Consider the following 23995-nt stretch of genomic DNA (forward strand, 5'->3'; position numbering starts at 1 on the left):
ATCTATAAATAGTCGCCAAATTTATTGAAATGAATCTTCGGAATAATAATATTTAAAGCAAAAAAAAACAAAATGAGAAACAAAATTCCTTCCGTGTATCTAGCAACATAATCCACATTGAAGCTTTGAAGCTTTTCTTCAATGTACACTAGTGCTGCCACCTAGAAGTGAAACAGCTCGAATTTAATCATTTCGGCAAGATTAGATTTTCAAATTATACAGTGCATAAATGGTTGCATATCAAAGGGCAAATTGACCAAACCGTAGTTAATTTTCTTACTGCGCAATTTTCCATTCCCGTGGAAAATTCCGACCTTTTTCCGATTTCCAATCAAAAGAAGGCTTAAAAAAAATTGTACAGCTTGCAGAGGAAATTGCGTCTTAGTTATTAGGTATCAACCAATTTGTATCGCGAGCGCCGTTTCATTTCAAGTGGAGTGCTCGAATCGATAAGTCGATTAAGTTGTCGGAGTAAAAATATTCAGTCTAGATCGTTTGAAATTCAAACTGAAATCGAAGTAATTTCCGGGAAAGTACTTAAATCATTGAATCACAGAGAACAGACATCCAAGTCCAGTTCCGAAACTGTGTAAGGAATTTAACGACTATTTGAAATCGGCAACACAAGTGGCAATAGCATGGCGCTGCAATCGGTTAATTTCCCATACTAATTTTATTCACCACTTGAAATGTTTCAATTCACCACTGACTGTGGCAATTTGGTGTTTGGTGGCGGTAATGTTGTCATCGTGTATTGGTTTGCAACCTTACTCAAGTAAAGATTCAAATCCTTACACAACTTTCCGAATGAAATTTGTTCTAGCCTGGATGTCTGTTCTCTGTGATTGAATGTATTCAAAAAGTGGATTTAATTTTACAGGTTTTTTGTGAGTTTTTGAAATTTTTGAAAATAAGTTGTATCTCAACCACGTGTGAATAGAAGTGGATTAGTTCAGGTAAGCCTAAGTTTTTTTAAAACCTTGAGTGAAAAAGTTAAGTGATTCTCCAACGTTGAATAGGCTTAGCCCATCCAACGAGGGCAGCTTGTCCGGATTTGGGCCACATTTCCGAGGACGAGTTGGACATCCTGCTGGCCTTTCCTACTAGTGCCAGTGCCATTCAAGATCCAAGCCAGAACAGTCCACGTGGGTTGAGCAGATTACTCTCGACTCTGAGGGTAGACGGGCCACCGTCCGTGCGTATTTTGGCGAGTTGAGCGGAGACACGAATACACCGTAGGAAGTCGGTGTCAGCTTCGCATCGGGCGTGCAAGACTGCTCGATTCTGAACCCGTTTCGACCAGTGGGACGATTCCGAGCCTCAAACACGTGCTCTTTACTCCACTTCTGACAGGGACGCATCTACCCTGTAAGTATCGTCACCCACGGGTCAATGTAGTGTCCCGTCAACCACGGTCGAAGGTGGAATTGCCCCTCGAGGACGACCAAGCTACGGAGTACAGCTACTCGAATCTAGTTGCCCGCCAAGGTGGACCCGCTGTAAGTAGCCATCGTAGGACAGCGTGGGAGCCTCAACGCTTCGACAAAAGGTCAGATTAAGCTAGTTTGCTGTTCCTAAAAATAAAGAAGAACACTGTAATTATTCTGCACAAACCACTCAAACCAAGCTAGTCGTGACGTCACAGTCACAGAGTTAAAGTAGGGTTTTCTTGAACTGAAATCATCAATTGAATAAAGCTTTTAATATTTTCAATTGTGAAGCTTACAACAAACCTGTCGAGCTATTTTTGTTAATTCGATATTACATGCCATAAAGTTGATTAGTTCGATTTTAGTTCTCACTCCACTAGTCCGTGACGTCTGAGAGATTGATCTTATTATCAAATTGGTTGGTCTGGGTAGCTGAGACACCAATCAACTGCTCGAAAGTATAATTGCCTTCTTAGTTTTGAATTTCCTTTCAGATTTTTTTTTTGTTGTTTCTTTAGAAAGTTGGCTTTATAGGTTGGGTCAATTTGTTTCAATTCGGTCCGTTAGTAACTGTTTGGCCTGCTCTGAGATAGCGGTCTCTTGCCGGGATATAAATCCGAGTTGACGGTCCTTCTAAAAAAGGTGGCGCTTAAGCCGTTAGCTAAGCGATACCGGAGGATTGTTACAGTATTTTGTTCCAAATAACTACTCGTCTGTCACATTTCAAATGGGCCACCCTCGTAGTTATTTTTTAACCATCCGATGAAAAATAACCACCAAAGTGTCAAATTTTAATTAAAAGTTAAACGAATATGCGAAATGGTTCACACCCTGAGTAGGACCAACTCAGTGACTGAGTAGATTGTTTTTCTCGGTTAAGGCTTTTTACGGCATCATCAGCATCGGCAGCCATGTTGGATATGAGCCTCAAAATTTCAAAGTGATAATTCTCTCCCACCAAAGCGAATATTCGTATGAAAAAGTATCATCCTATATGCTCACTCACAGTGATTGCGATGATACTTTTTCTGCTGCGTTGCTGCAGAATTGACAGTTTTTTATCACTTCAAAAATGCGAGGCAAACAATCATTGAAAAGCAAAAAGTCAATGATTCGTTTGAAAACTTAGTGATGCAGCAAGACACCTTAACGGCATTTATCCAGGTCTAGATAAGTCTTGAAATAAATGTTGAATACAACATTTAAATAAACATTCAATGCAACATTCATACATGTAGTATGCAATATACACTCTGGAAAATTCGCACATGGGCTAAATTAATCAGGAAAACAACCAGTTCACTTATAACACGGTGTGCTTAGGAACACTGGGAAAAAATCTTCATTCCTTCTATGTGTCCGGGACATGGATTTTTGCAACGGGGGTAAACAAATGTTTTCCATTAGTGCAACTCATACTTTTGATGAGGCAGCATACAGCAGCGACTCATACAATTTAGAGCACATACTATTCATATGATATTTTGCCTGCGTAATCGGGTATTATTTGCATATACTTTGAATGTGGTTTCGCACATGGATATTTGCCATTATGTATGAGGCAATTTTCCTGAGTGAGCTACTACAAGCCTACAGGCTTGTCATATACGATAAGTGTAAAGTGAGTGCCTGCATATTTTAGGAGATTTGATTGTAGTCTTATTTTCTCTACAATATACAATCAAATCAGCGAATAAATAAGTATTAGGTACTCAGACTGCTGTAAGTTTTTGGAAAGAGTTGTAAATTAAGAGTCCAGTCTTGACGATTGTTCGAATTTTCGAAAGCGTTAATTGCTCGTTGTTCCTTCCCAAGAGAAATGCTTGAAGAACCAAATAAAACCATGTTAATCATATTTTGGGCCCAATCAAGCATATTTGTGCACTGACTATCATATATTCAATCCCTTATTGAGATTGTATCATGCATAATACAATAAACCGTAGGATAATGAAAGCTTAAATTAAAGACAGACTTGTTTGAATCCCAAAATGGCCGACTTTGGCACCTACTCACGATTTCGAGGGCACAAATCTCCTCGTAAACAAAACCAGCGCACCTGATCTCTTATTTTAAGATTATTACAAGTGAGCAAGAACAGAATAATAAAATGCGTTTTTGTGTGAAGCTTGCTTCTTGAGATTTGTGTGTTTGAAGTTTTGATGCACTGTTAAAGCGGGATGACGTTTGTCCTTAAACAGAATTGAAGAAAAAATTGGAGCAAAAATATGATTGATTCAAGCATAACATGCTTACTACAACAATATTTACGGTTGATGATACTTATTCTCCATGGTAGATGGTTAATGGTCAATGCTTAACGACGCCGGGGGGGAGAGAAGAAAAACAAGCTATTTTTGGGTAACTAATCAATTTGATATACTCATTTTAGAGTAAAATCGACCCAAAATGAGGTAGTTTGAATTTTCCGTATAGGGCATAAATAACCAAAAAAGCAGACACTTGGACGTGTACTTCCTATTTACGTCGACAAGAGGCTGTCCATTTATTGTGTACCGAAAATTTCACGTTCTTTGTAAAAAAATGTAAATCCATTGTAAAATTTTACGTGGGAAACTCCTAATATTTTTGCACGTTACGTTAGATTTCTCAAAACCCCATATATTCAGATCTTCCCAGTGGTAGGTACCAGTCGTTCAGTACTACGAAAATGAGGCAGATTTTTTTTTATTGGGTCAATATTATACTTCAAATCAGATTTTTTTTTTCTATTTTAACACTTTAATTTTATAAAATTTGTGTCGATAAATTTATGAAGAAAAGGTTACATTTTATTTGTACATGATTTCGTTATTTTTTAAACATTTTGGTTTTTTATAGTGCATTTTATATTTATCGTGATCACAAAAACATTTTGCCGCACATTTTGGAACTTCTATCTTTCCTGTCAAAATTGTTCGTTGTGTTCTAAATAAGTTCCAGGTGCAACATGTTTATAACATTCAAAATCAATGTTTTGGTTTATTTGGTTTGTAAACGGTTGTAACTAAGATTCGTTGAAACAATCTGATTATACTTCAGTTACAAATTGGTTTCGCAAGTTTTTACTAATGATGACGTTTGTTTTCATTTTGCTAGTTGTTATAAAATTGTTACATCTCAGTTTGACATTAACAACAGGATTTTAATAGGTTTTAATTTTGTTTGTTTCATGAAAACTCAGTTGCAACATGTTTGCAACGATGATCATTTCCATTTTAGTTGCAGGTGCTACTTGGGCAGCGCTGCAAGCGGTCAATCGACCTACTACCGAAAATTTTAATCAACCGTTAAAGATGATCGATGGAAAGCGAGTGGAGTGTGACGTCTGTTTCTCTGTGTATATACATTTGTTAATGGCTTTTCTCGCTTAGGGGCGTGATATGTATGCGCAATATTCAAATATTATAGCATTTGAAATTCATGATATTTAATAGCACTGGTAATGAGGAACAAAAGAGTAATCAATTTCTGAGCAAAAAAAGAAGATTCAGATCTTAAAAAATAAAAAGGAAATTCTCTATTTTGGTGCACTCAATGTGTAATTAAATGATAAACATATAAATAATAATTGATATCAGGTTGAAACACCCTGAACGCTTACTGTATTCAACATTGTATACAACTTTGGTGAGTTTGCCAAGCCAGTGAAATGGTGTAAATTGAAAATTGCGTTAATACACCCAAACAGGGAAGTACTAATCCATAACATTTTCAAAACACATTTCTTGTCACTCCGGCAACAGTGCAAGGAAGATGTACCAAGTGCATTGATCCGTCTGCGGAAAGACTTGACAGGCACGCAAATCGCCACGATCAAGCTCCCAGTAGAAGAGGTTAACAAGGCGACAGCGATCGGCAAGATAAGAGTTCTGCTGGTCAGTGTACCTACTCAGCTTCTACGAGCCTCCAGAGGTATGCTTCAACTGCTTTGGGCAAGGGCATAAGTCGAGAACGGCCTGGACAGGAGCCAAACTCTGAAGTCGGTGTGGAGCAGTGCTGAAAAGTCATTTTGTCATATCTAAATTCAATCACCTACAACTCATTTTAGAAGCTGAACCTGAGAATATGGTGTATGAAAAACTTGTGCGGCTAGACCAGTTCTGCAAGAAAGTCACGGAAAAACCACTATTTTTAGAATATTTAAGGTAAATGTCACGGACTAATTCGAAAAATGCCAATGATATTCACAGTGAATATCATTTGGCATTTTTCAAAGGTAGTCCGTGACATTTACATTAAATATTCGAAAAATACCGATTTTTCCGTGACTTTCTTGCAGAACTGGTCTAGCCGAACAAGTTTTTTATACACCATATTCACAGGTTCAGCTTCTAAAATGAGCTGTAGGTGGTTGAATTTTGACATGACGAAATGAAATTTTCAGCACTGGTGTGGTGTGGGTCACTCGACACCAAAATGTCTGATTTGCACGGTGAATAAGGACCACACCACGACCCGTCTAAATGTCCAGGACGCTTTAAACACGAATCAACCGATGATAATGCAGGTTACACAGCTAAACCTAAACCACTTTGTTGTGGTGGTCAGTCTCAGATTCCAGTACAGACATCGCCCTACTAGTGGACCCCTACCATATTCCTCTTGGTAACGGGAACTGGGTAGCGGACAAGGCTAAGCTAGCGACGATTTCCGGTCCAGGAAAAAAATTAGCGTTACATGAGGACTTCCCAATAGCGAAGATCAACAAGGTGCACTGTTGGAGTTGCCCAGATGACTCTGAACTCTTGTCTCGGATTACCAGTTTGGCTTCCGGACAGGTCGATCGACGATAAACGCTATTAGGACTGTATACAAAACGGCCAAGATAGCGATCCAAAGGAAGCGAAGGGGAATCTGCTACTGCGCGGTCGTCATGCTGGACGTGAAAGACGCGTTCAACAGCGACAGTTGGGCTGCCATACATCACCTAGGAGTCGCAGATGGCCTATACCGGATACTAGAGAGATAATTTCAGAGCAGGGTGCTAATCTGTGACATCGAGAAGAGCGAGAGGAGCTACAACATCACCGCGGAGGTACCTTAGGGTTCCATCCTGGATCGGTACTATAAAACCCGACGTATGATTTCCTATTGATTCTCACGCCTCCATCGGGCGTAAAACTGGTCGGCTATGCCGATGATATTACCATATTACCGCCGTGGTGCGAGATGATAGAGCAGGCAGTGATCACCACAGGCGGGTATACGATCATCTCCAAGCGCTCACTGAGTATGTATTTTGCAATATTTTCGATATGACAATCTCACTGGGTGGTTTATAAACCTTCAAATACCGAAAAATATTGATATTTTGCAAAAATGTTGGAGTACGAGCAATTTTAAAAAATGTGCGTATAAATTGGGTAGAATCATAGTGTATCATTGTGCTTACCCCGCACAGGCAGTCTAAGCACCGACGAAATCAAAGTTCCAATGGTAACGAAGAGCCAGAAAGAAGAAGAATAATTTCACAAAATTGATTTTTATCACAGATCTTGTTTATAAACAAGGCATGGAGCTCAGCGGGTACGATTGGGGTGCCAGAACTTCCCATCCTCTCTGAAGAAAACCAAGTAGTATTATGAAGTGAGTTTGCTGATCATGTGGCAGTGATATTGTCACACATCTTGTTAAAACAAAAGAAAATTGCTTATATTGCTTGTCTTTTTCATAACAATAATCAATTAACCAACAGTGCATTCCTGATCTCTTAATACGTTCGATCAAGACAATAATGGTTTCTTTTTCACGCTAAACTAGTCCGATTTGTCATCATCAAAAATTTTGTCGTAATGATCAATAAGCTGCTTTACAAGCGTATTAATTTTTCCTAAGTCATTATTCTCGTAGCTCTCCATCAGACCGAGAGTGGACGCGAACAGACAGGCGCCCCAAACGATGGCCAGGTTGGATGAGTTCATCATGTTTACATCACTGTGCTGATGTACACTGCAGGTATGGATGGAAATCGATTAATGCTTTGATTACTCAGCTCATTTGTTTCTGAACTTACCACTTTAAGTGACGAATGAGGTAATGCAGTGTATTCCTATTGATAAGCTCCATCTTTGCTATACTTAACTTTATTTGTTCAATGGTTTGGAATTCATCTGAAAGCATTTTTCAAAAATTTGATTAATAAATCGTAGCAAACAGAAATGGCTTCGAATTCACCTTTGGTTTGCTGAACACATGACTCGTATACATCCTTTGCAATCAGTGGAGACTTAAGTTCCCGGAAGAACAGCTTCAGCGAACCGGTCAGCGAGTGCACGTCCTGTTTCTTAAGGAATTCGTACTTCTTCGGTGATCGTTTCTCGTTCAGCTTCTTCTTGATGTTTTCGATGGAATTCTTGTTGCCCGACGCTCGGTACAGCCCACTGGTTTCAATGTTCTCCTGCTCCTTAAGAATCCTCACGCACTCCGCCACGAACCGTGGCACCTGCAGTTTATCGTCTCGCTCCACCAGGCTAAGCTCGACACCGAAGACGAGCCCATCGTCCGGATTTCGCGAGGAGTTCATCGACGGGAAGGCATTCTTCAGCTTATCCCGCATTCGCTCCCGCTTGGGGTTGGGGGATTTTTCCTTTTCCTGCGGTGCGACGACATCGGGGAGGTTTTCCGCACTCTTGGAAGTGTACGTTCCTTGGCAGCTGTCCGAGATGGGAATTTGTGGTTTGCTGCAAATAAGTTAGGTGATAAGATGTGTAAGGATAAGTTAGTTGTATTCAATATTGAGCAACTTACTTTGCTTCTGGACCAGAGAATGTGGGACTGTGCTGAATGCCAGGTGAAGTTGGATGAGGAGGTTTCTGGATGGTTGCTGGACTAGACTGTTGAGGAATGTTTGGAAATACAGTTTTATCGATGTTTTGCGTGATGACGGCAAGGGTCTTTTCGGTCATAATCTGTAAAAGAAAGATTGAAAAAAAATATTAAAAAATAACTGCAGGCATACACATCAAAATATTTATTTATAAAAATTAATTGTAGTTTAAATATTAGTAATTAGTAAACTCTTACATAAAGTTAATAGAAGATAACTATGAAAACTGTATCTTTTTCAGTCGATTTCTTCAAATGAAATCTGTTGCAGCTTATGAAGTCCGATAACTACATATTTTAAATATAAAAATTGTAAAGATGTTTGGTGCTGATTTAGACTGAAGTATATAAAAAACTATGATCGTAAAATAGTGACAGTGTTGCCAGTGCATCAATTATGAGTACCGCCAATGGGGATGACAGTGGTTTGTATGAATAAAAAGTGGCTAATTTGTAGTACTAGTAAGCCTTGGAGGTTGCTACCGGTAGTAAAGGTGAGATTCCGATGAAAATCCTAAATTCTGTAAAATTGCTGCAGGGATTTCCTTTATGGTTTTCCGGGAAAACTTTCCAACAGTTTTTCAGAGATTTTTGCGATACTTTTGTGCACTTCTTCCACGGATTTCTCCTAAAGAGTTTCCGGGCCTACCTTGGAGTTTCTCGCCAAATTTCTCCTGTAGTTCCTTCGGAAATTTCTATCACAGCCCAGTCAGCATGAATTCGTACATGATGTAGAATAGAATTCTGAAGTGGAGGCCATATGCGTACATGCTACCATTTAATAGCGTGTAAAGTGTACACATATCGCTTTCACTTTAGCATCAGAATATGCAATCGCGTGTTGGCTAGAAGGTTTCCAGAGTTCTTGGACTTCCCTTATATTTCCACCCAAATTAGGCAGTACTTTTTTTTCTGAGTTCAACCAATTTTTGTCGGAATTTCGTCTGAAGTTCCTCTCGTTATTTCTACAGTAAATATTTTAGGAGTTCCTCTTGAGATTCACCAGGCATTTCGAGGAGTTACAGAGGTTCTCAGGAAAATTCAAGGGGGGTTCCAGGGGCGCTTCTATAGGTGATCTCAAGGATGATTTAGGGATTTTCAGGGAAATTCAGTCTCTATGTTTCTCAGGGGCGTCTTAGGGAAGTTTCAGAGGGTCTCAGGGCGTGGTCTTTAGGAGGATTCAGAGGGGTTTCTGTGATGTTACAGGGAGATATTATGGGATTTTAGGGAGATCCAGAGGGTCTCAGGGGGCTCAAGACAAATCAGGGCATCTCAGTGGGCTCAGGAGGTCTCAGATGCATTTTAGGTGGTCTCAAGAGGATTCAGAGGATTCTTACGATGATTTAAAGGTGATTCAGGGGGATTTCTTAAGCCACAAATAAAAAGACGCTCTACTTGGCACAAATTGTGATTAAAATCATCGTCACAAAAACATAATCGCAAAATACTAATGACACTATTTCGCAAACCGCTAAAAAAAGGAGCAAAAACGATTCGGGTGCCATGAACGACCCAAGTAACAATTTAAGCTGAACAGTGAGAGTAATAGCTGAACTTTGGATGGTCAATGGTGTCAATGGCTGAACAGAATGGCGGCTGAATATTGATCTGAAGTATGGCATGTTCAACCTCTTTAATCAGCAATACATGTATGGCAGAATATCAAGTTAAATGGAATATTATTCATCTGTGTAACCAGCTTCAAAACATAAACCAACATACAGAAACGTTTTGCCTTTCTCGTACACTAAGTGTACTGGAAAGGCTATATGTTCACTCCAAAAATGACTTTTTGATAGAAGGCCCGGAGGGTCGTGTCACATATACCAATCAACTCAGCTCGACGAATTGAGGTGATGTGTGTGTGTGTGTATGTATGTGTGTGTGTATGTGTGTGTATGTATGTGTGTGTGTGTATGTGTGTGTACAAAAAAACTCACATCACTTTTTGGCAGTAAACCTCAACCGATTTTAATGACCAACGGTTCATTCGACGCGGAATCTGGTCCCATTGTTTCCTATTGAAAATGGTTCGAATCGGTCCAGCCGTTCCGGAGTTATGGCCATTTAGGTGTTCCGGATCGGTACCCCAGGAAGTGGCCAGATATGAAAACGATACAAACCCATTCATGCGACACATCAAACCGCGGCACTTTCGAAAACATGATGAATGGTAAACAGGAAAATAGTCTCGGACCATATCTGAACCGGTAGTGTTCCGGAACCGGTTCCGGGTGACCCGCCGGAAGTGGCCAAATATGAAAGTGAACCAAACCCATACATGCGACACATCAAACAGCGGATTTTTCGATAACCTGATAAACAGTAGGCAGGAAAACATTCTCAGACCATATTTGAACCGGTAGTATTCTGGAACCGGTTCTGGGTGTTCCGCCGGAAGTGGCTAAATATGAAAGTGAACCAAACCCATGCTTGCGATACATGAAACAGCGGCTTTTTCGATAGCCTGATGAACAGTAGGTAGGAAAATATTCTCGGACCATATATGAACCGGTAGTGTTCCGGAACCGGTTCCGGGTGACCTGCCGGAAGTGGCCAAATATGAAAGTGAATCAAACCCATACATGCGACACATCAAACAGCGGATTTTTCGATAACCTTATAAACAGTAGGTAGGAAAACATTCTCAGACAATATCTGAACCGGTAGTATGCCGGAACCGGTTCTGGGTGTTACGCCGGAAGTGGCCAAATATGAAAGTAAACCAAACCCATGCATGCGATACATCAAACAGCGGCTTTTTCGATAGCCTGATGAACAGTAGGCAGGAAAACATTCTCAGACCATATCGGAACCGGTAGTGTTGCAGAACCGGTTCCAGATGTCACGCCGGAAGTACCCAAGTACAAAAGTTAACCAAAACCTTACATGCGACGCATCAAATCGCAAGCTCTTCAGGCAACCTGATAAACGGTTAATAAAAGAAAATAGTTTCAGATCAAATTTGGAACAACCGATAGAATTCCGGAACCGGTTCCAGGTGTCCCGCAGGAAGTGGTCAAATGTAGTAGAGATCAAAACCCATGCCTGCGGCACATTAAACAGCGACTTTTTGAATAACGTGATGGTCGATTAGCCAGAAAATAGGCTCAGACCACAACGAAGATCTTTATAAAGGCTACCGATAGTGTTCCGGGACCGATCTAGGGTGTCCAGCCGGAAGCATACGACACATCCAACCGCGGTCTTTTTTAAACCATGAGGAACGATTATCAAAAAAATAGGCTCAGACCACATTAGAGGCTACCGATAGTGATGCAAAACCAGCATTGGGTGCTTCGTAGGGTGCTTCGTAGGGTGCTTCGCAGGAACTACAAAAATGAACAAAGTCAATGCAAGCGATAAATATGTGTAAGAGAACAAAATCTTGACTGAACTAAGGCCACATACATACAGACGTCTTACTCTACTCACTCTCCATTGGAGAGTGAGTAGCAGTACTGCAATTTTTCGACAGGCCTTTATGATAGCGATATTTTGCTTTTTTCAATTTCTTCGTTTTGTTTTTCCTGTCAATGTTGCTTTCCGATCAGCAACACGGGAGCGAAATGAAATAGGTACTCACACTCACATGCAGCGTGCTGAAAGCGAGAGCTGACCGGGCTAAATTTCCATTCAATTTTCTGTATTTGAGTGTTTTCACCCGTGGTATTGTATAGGGCACTCACTCTCAGAAGCCACCGCTTGAGACGAATGGCCTGTCAACATGAGTAGTGTGTGAATGATTGGGAATTGACCTTGTTGGGTTGCTCATGAATGGAGCTCTCGGACTCTGTCAGTTCTCCATCGAGGAACTGAAAATGACCGCCGCAGTCATTCATTTTCGGCTGAAAAACAGGCACTGACACTGATATTTTGCAGGACTGCTCTCCATCGTCCTTGTTTTCAACGGTTGAATCAAATATTAATCGTTTTTGCTCGTTTGACGTCTACTCACTACCAACATCAAGCCAGCAGCGGCTTGTGAAACGCAACCTGATTAGCATTTGGCGATTATTTTTTTGTAACGATGAATATAATAGCAATATGTTACAATTGATATGTCTTTTTTTCTGTACTAAAGCAATCTCATCAAATCACTGAGGTGTAAAAATATACAGTAGGATAGGTCAACGTTATATGAGAAAATGAAAATTATCGCATCAAAGCTTTTTCAATCCTCTTTTGCGTCTAAAACTACTGGGAATGTTTTTATGGGATTTCGATGGGCAATTTCACTTGCTTGCATTTTTTGTCAAATTTTACATGAATTTTGAAACCTATGATAATAAAGTATGGCCTAAAGTGTGAAGAAAAAACTATGTCGAAGACCGTAAAGTCATCTGTGATTGTGAAAGACGTTATATCCTAGCTTGTAATAATCGTCTTGATGTTGATCGGTCTTCAGTGATAGTGAAGGTGCTCAGGCAGTCAACTGAAAACTCTGATATTTTTCAGCTCTGTCTATACGTTTAACGTAACGTCGGAATATGTTCAATTATTAAGTTTCCCAATTTTATTAAAATTATTGCTTTTCTAAATAAGGTATTCTCAGGATTCAGGAACAGTTCGCATTACGTCGACGGAAATATCATGCTTCGGAATGATGGCCCATGCACAGAAACTAGCTAAACAAAGCAATAGTCGAAGATTCCAAAAACAGGGACCGAATTCTAGACCGTCCGATAGGTAGGAGATTGTCCGCATCACGACGGTTTTAAACCGAACGGACTCAATAAATACCAAAACTTCCGTGTGACATTTTTATGTTAATCGAGGCCATCTTGACTAGGAAACCTTGACCGATTGAACCCTTGAAAAGTCCCCATACGGACCGGAACGTCGGAAAAAATCATAAACTAATGTTTTCGATTCCCCCAAAAGGCTGAAGCCAACATTGTGAAGCAAAATCATCCCAGTCGTATCCCAACCAAAAAAAGATCATGAGTTCATGTTCGACGAGAAAGGCACTATCACCACTAGGTGGATTAATCTGGGTTTTTTCTGTTCAACCTTAATCAAATAATCTTTGGCAGCTGACCGAAACAAGTTTTCGTAGAATGCACATCGCATCGTCAGCCTCAATACAGGTTGGAGTAAACTTATTTTTTTCATTATTCGAACACAAAAAGTAATGCTTTCGTTTCCAAAAAGACGAATGCAATTGTGTGTGGTAGGCACAAGAACTAAGGAAAGGAAAGTGACTAAAAATCAGGAGGTCAGAATTCAATTCCCATTTTCCCCATAGATTAATTTATACAATCCTAAACATCTCTTCTGGAAATACAAAGCAGAAAATGGTAAAAATTAGCTTATGAAAGTGTTTTATTTTTGTTTTTTACACAAAAAATAATCTATATTGATTACTGGTTGAGCGCTTATTAAGCCTAAAATCAGCCTTTCAATGAACCTTATTTCAGCTAAAAGTTGAAAAAATCACCCAAATAAGATGTTTTGGAACTGAATTGTACCTCTTGTGCTCAACTTTTGTTCAAATGAAGACTGCTTCAAAATTGTTGATAAAACGTTTGTACAGCATCAAACTGTTACCTGGGGTGTGATTTGCGAACTACAGAATATTTGAATTATCCATTATCAAGGAAAACGCTGTAAGTAAACGTCTGTTTTTCTGTGCGAAGGGAATTTTATGGAATTTCAAGAAGTTCCAGGGAATTTCAAGGTGGTCAGAGAGTCTCAAGGGCATATCAAGATATCTCAGAAGGCTCTGCGAATTCCAGGTAGTCCCAGATACGTTTCAGGGATTTCAAGAGGATTTCCAGGGATTATTGGAGTGTTAGGGCATTCCAGGGAGTTAAAGGGCGTTCCAGAGAGTCTCAGGTGGATTCAGGAGCATTGCTGGGGGTTTCCGTCCCTTAAACACCTAAAAATGCCTCTGGAAGGGCTTTGAAACCTTATAAAACAAAGTTCATCTCCCTGAATTCTCCCTGACTCTCCCTTAAGCGTACCTTAAACTCGCTGAAATTTTGATTAAAGCCTTTTCCCTTGGAGCCCCCCAAAGAATCCCAGGAAACCTTATTGGTGCCATCTCGATCACCCAGGGGCAACATTTTTTCGATAATTAAGAAACCGAATTTAAAGTGCTGATTTAATTTAATGCACAAATTTCCCACTTTTTCTGTCCTGTTCCAACTTGTGCAGCCCCAGTCCATGGCATTAAAAAAGGTTCCAGTGTATTTCGAGAAAAGCTCGTGGAAATTCCGGGAAGAATCTTCCAAGATGAATTCCGGAAGAAACCACGAAGGGAATCGCAAGTGGAACTTCAGGAGAAATCCTGCGAGCTTTTTTTTTTTTTAAAGAAACAACCAAGGAGAAGCTCCAGACGAAAGCTCACGATAATTTCTTGATGACGGGTCAGAAGTAACTCCGGGAGAAATTTCATGAGGAATCATAGGAGCGATTTCTAAAAAGATATACTTAAGGTTGAAGGATTCGTCATTGAAATTTTGAAAGCAGATTTCTGCTCCAAAGCATATAGGGAATCGCACCACTTGGGCGGTAGCTTCTATATTCGTCTGTTTTCCACTATAACTCAGTCAAATTTGAACCAATTGACACAACTTTTGGAATGTGGTGAGATAGGTATATCTACCCGTGTACAACATTTCAAGTCAATTGGTTCAAAATTGACTGAGTTATAGTGGAAAACAGACGAATATAGAAGCCACCGCCCAAGTGGCGCGATACCCTATGTTTACAATAAAAATGTATTCACTGCATTCCATTCTCCATCTGGAACATAGTGAATACATTTTCATAACGAACATTTGTGCTTTGAACTGCTTTCAAAATTTCAATGATGACGATAATATCAATGACGAATCCTTCAACCTTAAACGTTAGAAAAAATCGATGCTCAACACTAATTTATCTAAGTAAATGTAATGCCGTCACAAAAAAATACATTTTTACTGAGTCGAAACCATACATAGTCAATAATACTAATTAAACGTTCGCACAGTTGTAGTGCACTAAAACGTAAATAAAACCGGTGAAGGGCATTTCCCAATCACTTCCAACAGTCGTTAAAGGGAACATCCATAAATCACGTAGCGAGAGAGAGAGAAAAAAAACTTGCAACGAGATTTGTGAAACACCATACCACACATGTTCTCAGCTTCATTGAATGTTTCCATGAATGTAAAAAATTCACCATAATTTATGGCCGTTCCGCATTGGAATTCAATAAAAGCCCAGCACCTAACGAACGCGGCATGCATGTTATGTTGTTAGTACACACGCGTGGTATCAACGACGACGTGCGATTAGTGTTATCTGTGTGCTACGGTTTTGAAACGTTCCCACTCACCACATCCTCCTCGTCATCGTTGTAGTTGACGTTCAGAAGCATAAACTTCCAATACTGGACGCAGTCCGGAATGGAATAGCAGCTGTTCTTCTCGGGAACTCCACGTGACTGCGAGATTCTTTTCCCCTCCCCTATTTCACCGCCGTCACAATCTTCCGATTCGGCACCACTTTCACTGAAATCGAGCTCTTCGTCGTCATCGATGCACGATGACGCACTAGAATCTTCTGAGTCATCACTTTTGCGATAGTCGAAAATGTAATCACGACGATAATCATAAAATATCCTATTGGTCTTTGGTTCGGCTGGGCTGTACAGGATGCAAACATTTTTGTACCGATCCAAGGGATGACGAATGTTGCGATTTGGGACAGGAGGAGGCTGTTGACTCAACGAGCGCCGAGTAGACTTGGAGAAGGCAAAGTCATCCACCACTTCCCACTCGTGTTCATCTCGTGCGGGTTCTATTCGGATGGATTCGTAAATGTTTTCCTGAGGAGATTCATAAACAGGTTCCGTGCCTTCGGTTTTACAGGTCCATATTTGCTGGTAGATGTTCTCGTCCAGTGACGCCCCACAATCCGAGACTACTCCACTAGTGGAACTGCTACAGCTGATCTCGTTCGATGAGTTGCTCTGCAGCTCCGGGTTTATGAGTTCACCTTTGCGCCGTCGACGACGATGTATCGCTAATAAATTAATCATATCCCGATTACTGTCGAGAAATTGGAAGTACTTATCAATCTCGACGGATTCGCGCAAAGCGCTCGCTGAACTGTGGCACTCTTGGTTCATTATGGTAAGATACGTTTTCCGCCTGTTTAGCACCAACTTTCGACTGCGTAGCGCTTCTTCAAGCGAGGCTACGAGTAAGAATGCTGTAAATCGACGTTCGAATGTTATCACTACACGACACAAACTAACTTCGAGTAAATGTTTTTGCACCAGTATGTGCTTTCCACGGGGTTTCGAGCGTTCAAGTTGTTTGTTGTGCGATAACCGCGAGTTACAGCCGCTATCTAGCTCGTTTACCTGTGTCCAATAAGGACTTATCACGTCATTTGCATGGCCATTTGCATCAGCTGCGTTGTTTTGACGTTCGCCTTCCTTCTCCCGATTTAGCACCGCTTCGAAAATGTTCAGCAAACCAGCTACGAATTCGGACTTGTCCCCTGGCTCAGGGCTGCACGGAGTCAATGTGCCATCGGACCGGCCATCATCTGGAAGATCACGTTCAATGCGATAGCCAAGCGGCCATTTGTAATTAAACAAAATAACGTGCACTACTGTTGATAATGAAAGCTGACCAAGGAATGTTGCGCTGATATTTTTTGATGAATGAGTTTTTTATGAATCCTACGATTTGAGAATCTAATGAATAGGTTGAGCAACTTTTACGCGAACACTGTCCATGTACATATATTCGCTTCCCAAGAAACAGAACTAGTTGAACAAGTTTTTTAAGCTAAAGTTTGCTTAAGAGTGGTTTGTGCAACTCTTGTACAGCAAAAATGTTTGTTGGGTTGTGTTAGATATTTAACTATCAGAACCTATCAGAAAAACTCTCAGTCTAAGAGAAGTTTAATTTCACTACTTATTACCGCTAAAGATATGGGGATGAGGTTGCCTCGATGTATAATATCGGAGAGTCATTTGCCTGTCAATTTTCAAGAATTAATTGTTTCATCACTAGTGCTTCACTAGCATGCAAACCTGCTTTAAGCAATAACAAATGTATTTTAAATCAGAAGTATAATCCTACGGTCATCTTTTTAGTTTAAACAGTCTTTTTTGTGCATTCCTGAAATCGCCGTGGGTTGGCGCTTGGAATTCAGTTTGATCTTTTGCATCCGCATAAAATTCCAACTCATAATGTGGCTTAAGTTGTTAAAGTACAGGATAGGCAAAAGGTTATTGCGACCATAGCAAATTGCAAATGCTCCATAGAAAATAATAGATATTTATGTAACGAGTTGCAAAAAGTTGATTTTTTCAGCACGAGTCGTACATTTATCCAACGAGGCTTGCCGAGTTCCACTTTGTATGAGTTCCATACAAAGTTTTATGCAATGATTTTTTCATAATGCAACTCATTTGCGTTGCATAATGTTCATAATGCAACTCAAATGAGTTGCATTATGAACATTATGCAACTATTTTTCATTATGCAACTCATTTCAGTTGCATAATGAACCAGTTCGGAAAAGTTGGCCATTACGATACTAAAATGAGTTATATAAAATATAAGTTATGATACTGAGTTGCATAAAAAAAATACTTCATAATGGTGGTTAAGGAGGTTGCAGAAGCGTTCCACGAAATTTCAGGAAATTTTAGGGGTGTTTCAGCGCGGTTTCAGGGGTATTAAGGAGCCTCAGGGGGCTTCAAAAGCGCTCTATAGGGTTTCAGGGGGTTCGAGGGGCGTTCCAGGGGATTTTTATGGTCTTTCATGATTGTTTTAGACAGGGATACCAGATGATTTTTAGAAAAATCTGTATCCCATACAAAATTTGTGTAAAAAATCTGTATCTCATACAAAAATCAAATAGTCCCTCTAGGTAAAAAATCTGTGTTCCATATACAATGAAATGTATACGGATGTTCAAAAACCTGTATAATATAGATAAATCTTTATATATGGCATCCCTGGTTTCATACGGCTTATAAGGCTTGATAACCCGAGCAGAGGGGAATATCAAATTAATAACTACGAAATCACAAAACCTGTTTTTATATCTTGTTTTGTTATTATTGAATTATCGAGGCATTACGTTTCCATAACATGTTTTGTTGGACAATCTTATTTTGTTATGACCAAGCAATTGGTATACAGCCCTTAAATAACATTTCAATAATACATTCTGTTGTGGAACAAGTTTGGTTATTATTGTATTATTGAGAGTGCACAAATACTTTATGGTATTGCTATCTAAACTAAAACAAATTTTGAAACAAAACCTACGTCATTCTACAACGTTATTTACAGCATTTGAGGGAAAGCAACTGCATATTCACTCATCAATTTGTCTTCCTCTTCCATTTATCATTACATCCAAACTGAGACAAAGTGCATGCCCCATAACACCAGCTAGTATTCCGTGGGAAAAAGTTTGCATAATGCACCAGAAAAACTGTTTAACGATTTTTTGAAAAGTGCGCAAAGTTAGGCCCTAGGTGCGCAAAGTATGGTACGCTTACGGTATCACATTTGATAAGAGGTGTGGTATATTACGTGACATGGAGGTGCTGTAATGTGTACAAAACAAAACCGCCCAGCAGGGGCGCGAGGTTTTGCTTAATTTCTGAAATTGACTGAGTTGTAGCTGAAAAGTACCCAAAATACCAGCCACTGCCCAAGTGGCGCAGTACCCTGCATACATCTAAACGAGAACATAGCAGACGATATTGAAGGTTTTTAAGGTTTTCAAAGGGACGTTCCAGATTCCGCCTTTGACATGTGAATTTCAATGATAAAAATGTCAAACTTATGGAGTAAACTTGTTTGAACGAAGCTAATACAGACAGCTGAATCCAAAATTGTAGATGGTTTTGAATGGGATTTTTCAGAAATATTTTGTATTTCACATGTTTTCCCTGTCGTTCCAGAGGATGAAGTCGGATCTACCTATGAAAGATAGGTACATGAACAGTTGAAAATACACCTATTAGGGAAGAGAGAAACTGAAGTTCGCATTCTCACATGTTGGTCTAAATATATAGAATTCTCAGCCATCACGAAGTCATATATGATGTAGAATAGGATGCTAAAGTGGAGGCCATACCCGACTAGATGAACATAACAATAATATATCATAATTATATCTTAAAGTGATATAACTAACAAATAATGTTATAATTTTGTTATGACATGGACTGTTTCAAACTTTTTCAAACTAAATTATAACAAAATATATTATAATCTTTTGTAACTAGTTTTGTTACAAATAAATCAGAACAAACTCTGTTATAACTTTGTTATTTTTGCAACTGAACAAAATAATCAGTTGCAAAAATAACATAATTATATCAGAATATGAAATAGTTTTAATTTTTAGCTATATTACAAAAAATGAGAAATTTGATTATGTATTCGTTTTTTTCATTGCTTGTAGAGCAAAAGGTCGATGGATAGCAGGTAAAAGATCAGAAAATGCTTATAAGGAAACAGCTTTATTCTATGTAATTGAAAAAAAAAAACATTCAATTGCTGTTGAGGGGCTGCAGTTTTGCTTATTTTTCATTGCGTAGAATGCCGGAAGCGTATCCGACTACCCTCAAAACTGAAAAGTACCCATATTTTTTCAACTTTGAACCGATTTAAGTGAACTTCGACTCGTTTGAATAAGAAATCTTTGTTTTTTTTTATTGATTGGTTATGCGAATAGAACGATTGGGTTACGCGGTATTCCCAAAAGTCCAAAATTTCTGGAACATATCCTTATGCTATTGAGGGGCCCAGATGAAAAGAGGTGTAAGTGACCGTTTTGTCGAGTTTGAGCTGAACATTACAAAAAATCTTCAGATTTCAAGCTCACAGGAACTTTTTAAAGATTATTTTTATGATGATTAGAAAAATTACAGTAAATCAGAGAAAATTGGGTTGATATTGAAACTCCATACATTTTGAATGGGATGAAAAAACTGGTGAAAAACTGCAAAGCTCATTTACTCGAAAGTGGGTTTTTGTAACTTACACCCCTTTGCTTCTAAGCTCCTCTATTCTAATATCGGCGTTGTTGCAGTTAGCGTATTGAAAAGATATGGTCTCTCGTGGGCCCATATAGCCGAGGCGGTAAACGCACGGGTATTCAGCATGACCATGCTGAGGGTGACGGGTTCGATTCCCGGTCGGTCCAGGATCTTTTCGTAAAGGAAATTTCCTTGACTTCCTTGGGCATAGAGTATCTTCGTGCCTGCCACACGATATACACATGCAAAATGGTCATTGGCAGAGGAAGCTCTCAGTTAATAACTGTGGAAGTGCTCATAGAACACTAAGCTGAGAAGCAGGCTTTGTCCCAGTGAGGACGTTACGCCAAGAAGAGGAGGAGGAGGTCTCTCGTGAAACATGCTTCGTAATTACACTGTTGAAAACGCTTTGACATCCACGTGCAGCACAACAGAACATGTGCTCGATGAACAAATTGAGATTTGAATCATGAAAATGCTACGGTCAACCTTGGCTTGGTCAGCCAAAGCAAAATCAAGAAATTGACATTTATGCTTCGTAATGATTACTTTGAAGTCAATACTTTGGGCCTAGGCTGGGCAGATATGCTATTGGTGATTCGATGGTGCATGAAGAAGAAGAAGAACGATGGTGTTTTGAAAAATCCTATCCCTACCACACAGGAGAAGATTTTAAAATGCCTTTATAAAATCTAAAACAAAATCTAATTAAAAACGGTTTGATGTACGGTGTAAGACTTTGGACGGACTACATATTGAACGTATAAATTTAAATTTAACATTTTTTTTCTTGGTAAGGTACTTAATTTGTACCAATCACCAATTGGGTTTTTAAATGAAGAATAATGTATTGATTTTTTGATTTTATTCAAAAGAGCACCTTTTTTTAAGCCAGTATGATTTTTTTCAGATTTTTAAAACTTTATTTTGATACCTAAATTCAATTACAAAAAGATTTTTTGAAATCACCTTTTGACAGCTGGGCAACTGCTTGACAGCTCCGCCCAATACGAAATGCGACGAGGGGTGATTCGACAAATTGCTTCCATACAAACTTTAAATCGATTTTTAAATAGGTTCCCGGGCACCAAAGTTCATTAAAATTTGGATTTTGGCTCAGTTTGGCATGTAGATTGTGAATATGGAATTATCTCAACACCACTAAAGAAGCCAATTGCAGCTGGTCTATGGAAAATTCCACGTGTATGGCAATTCGGGTTTTTTCTTAACTCACGATGACCAGATCGGTTCAGTCGGATTTGTTTTTGATGGAAAAAATAAATCTGGATCAAATGAGATCAATATTGTCAAAATCGGAGAAAATTTATCGCAGATATAACCATTACATAGTTTACCTTCTTTATTTTATTGTCTGCTGTTTCATATTATGACGTTAAAAATAAAGGCATTGCTACTTCTAGAAATTTCATCAGACTCTTCCGCATTTTTTATTTTATTCATTGCTATAATTTGAGTTTTGGGTAAATATAGCATCATACCCAAGTAACAAAATTAATTTTATAATGCTTTTGAAGTATTCTTCAACACCTGTTCTATAAAACCATGCATAAACCAAATTGCTCTGCAACACGACATCAACTCAGCCATAAACCCGCCATAAGACCAAAGAGGCCCATCCTAAGATGCTCTTGGAGAGTTGTTTTTAAATTTCTCTTAAAACTTGTTGTACTTCCCAAGTTGTCCTCAAGGCGAATTGCTCTCTCCTTGTAGAATTCTTCAAGTGCACGATAAAACGATAATAAATTTGTTAGTATCGTTGCTGATGCAGCTTTTATGTCGACAGAAAAGTTTGGTGAATTAAATTGAAATTAAAAACACAATGAAAATGAGACATTATTGTGATCGGGGTTAATTTATTACACAAATTGGAAATATTTCCGTGGTGTAACAAGGATGCCAAATGCCAAGCGAAATTCATCGTATATATGTTGCAAGATACTTCTAAAAATTGCAACGCGCTTCCATTATAACGCACTAATAAAATATTTAAAAATATTATTCCTGGTCATGCGAACATTGCTCATGAGTTTTCTCAACATGGCTTCCATTGAAATCTAGGCCGGTGGTCGGTCCATCATCGATGGTTTTAATCAACATCACCATAAGATCGTCTTAAATTTCTTTCAACTCATGCCAGAGCTAAAAGCATAACTCAAGAATACTAGGATTTATAACGTTCTCAATGCAGCCTGGTTGGCCTCCATCCAGAACGCCTTAAATTTATTTCATCTTATGCAAGGGTAAGAAGTATTACTCAAGCGTACTCAGGTTTATAACGTTCTTGATATAGGTTTATGCAAACTCCGCCAAGAACGTCATAAAACATGTACGCCAAATTGTAAACAAACAATAAATTATCGCACCGCGGTGGATTTTGTGAATCTCGTCCGATGAATTTATTTATCAGCCCGTTGCCGTTGCCAACCAGGCAGACCTTTTTCGATAACCGGCCTTGATGCGGTGCAGTGCCTCATTCCTCCGGTCAGCACTTCCAACAGGTAAGTAGTTGTTGATTTTGAAGATCGATGATTGGAACCCCGATTGCACGGGAAACGACGTCCTAGATGACCATACCCACCTCATTTCGAATGCTGCAACCGGAGGAACTTGGCACTGCACCGCGTTGCGGTTGGGTTTCCGGGTAGGTGTTCTTGATTGGCAGCAATAATGGAACGATGAGAATCAAAATCTGATGCTTGAGTTTTTTCTTGTATTTTTCATGTACCAAACTGTTCTTATGCGAGAACAGTTACTCTTGATCAAGAACGGATGATTGAAGATAACTACAAGAACCTTATAAAACTGAAAATAAGTTTAACAGTTCTTGTTGTGTTTATGGTTTTATGAACTGAACCTCAAGTATTCTTGGAGGTGTTTTTAAAACCACATATTGACGAAGAATAGTTGTGCTCAGCTGAGACTCCGATAAGATCAACTAGAATATGCAATGTTCCGATAAAACTATCATAAAAACAAATAAAACCAAATAGAATTAAAATTGTTACTTGGGATAGCTATTGATATGTTTATCTTTGTATTAATTTCCTTCTTTCAATATCCCAGTCCCGTTACGGTGCCAAATTCCTATCACTTTTCTACGATTCCCAATTCTTATAGGTTAAGTAAAATTTTAGCTTCAAAAAGTGATACATCTGCAAATGAGTTTTTTTTTATCTCAAAATTGAGTAAACTTAGTTGAATTTATATGTCATTTTAACAGTACTGCTATTCTAACCTCTAATTATAACTTCAAAAAGTACCGAACAGACTATGTATTACGAAGTAATGAATGTTAGTGAGAGTGGAGATAGCAAATATGGTACCTACTAAATAATTCTAATCAATAAAAATGTCAACTATACAGACAATTCTGCTCAATTGATGATTGCATTTGTCTATTATAACTTTTTTCTTTCGATCTATTATTATTCGATCATATATTGTTTGACGTTATGCCATAAATATCTTTTTCATTACTAAAAAAAATCTAAAACAGAATAAAACTAAACAGCATCTGCAGAAGTAATCATATCGGCATATGATATAATTACCTTTTACCTTCGCTCACGTAGGTACGTGTATAATCGCCGTTCTCACAACGCGAACAAAACAAAAAATAAAAAAAATCATCTCCGTCTGGAAAGAATCTTTGTCGCCGCCAAAATGCACCCCATGACGAAGCTCAATCATAAATAGTCGA

The 23995-nt window shown here is 39.0% G+C and overlaps 1 protein-coding gene and 1 long non-coding RNA gene across 2 annotated transcripts in view; one reads left to right on the forward strand and one right to left on the reverse strand.

The window, feature by feature from the left end:
* LOC115258568 (uncharacterized) lies at positions 1–1639 on the forward strand. The gene is made up of 3 exons (XR_009996604.1): positions 1–518; positions 881–956; positions 1020–1639. It is a non-coding gene; the product is annotated as an uncharacterized LOC115258568 (long non-coding RNA).
* Positions 1640–7078: 5439 nt separating this feature from the next.
* LOC109413806 (uncharacterized) overlaps positions 7079–23995 on the reverse strand; it is a 36929-nt gene continuing 20012 nt past the window's right edge. The window contains exons 3-7 of the mRNA XM_019687543.3: positions 15586–16805; positions 8181–8341; positions 7608–8113; positions 7447–7543; positions 7079–7382 (exon numbers count right to left, since the gene is read on the reverse strand). Of these exons, the coding sequence (XP_019543088.3) occupies positions 7190–7382; positions 7447–7543; positions 7608–8113; positions 8181–8341; positions 15586–16805 (2177 nt within the window). The 3' untranslated portion in view covers positions 7079–7189. The remainder of the gene's footprint in view (positions 7383–7446; positions 7544–7607; positions 8114–8180; positions 8342–15585; positions 16806–23995) is intronic.

The sequence above is a fragment of the Aedes albopictus genome, chromosome 1 (assembly GCF_035046485.1).
Source record: "Aedes albopictus strain Foshan chromosome 1, AalbF5, whole genome shotgun sequence".
Taxonomy (NCBI): domain Eukaryota; kingdom Metazoa; phylum Arthropoda; class Insecta; order Diptera; family Culicidae; genus Aedes; species Aedes albopictus.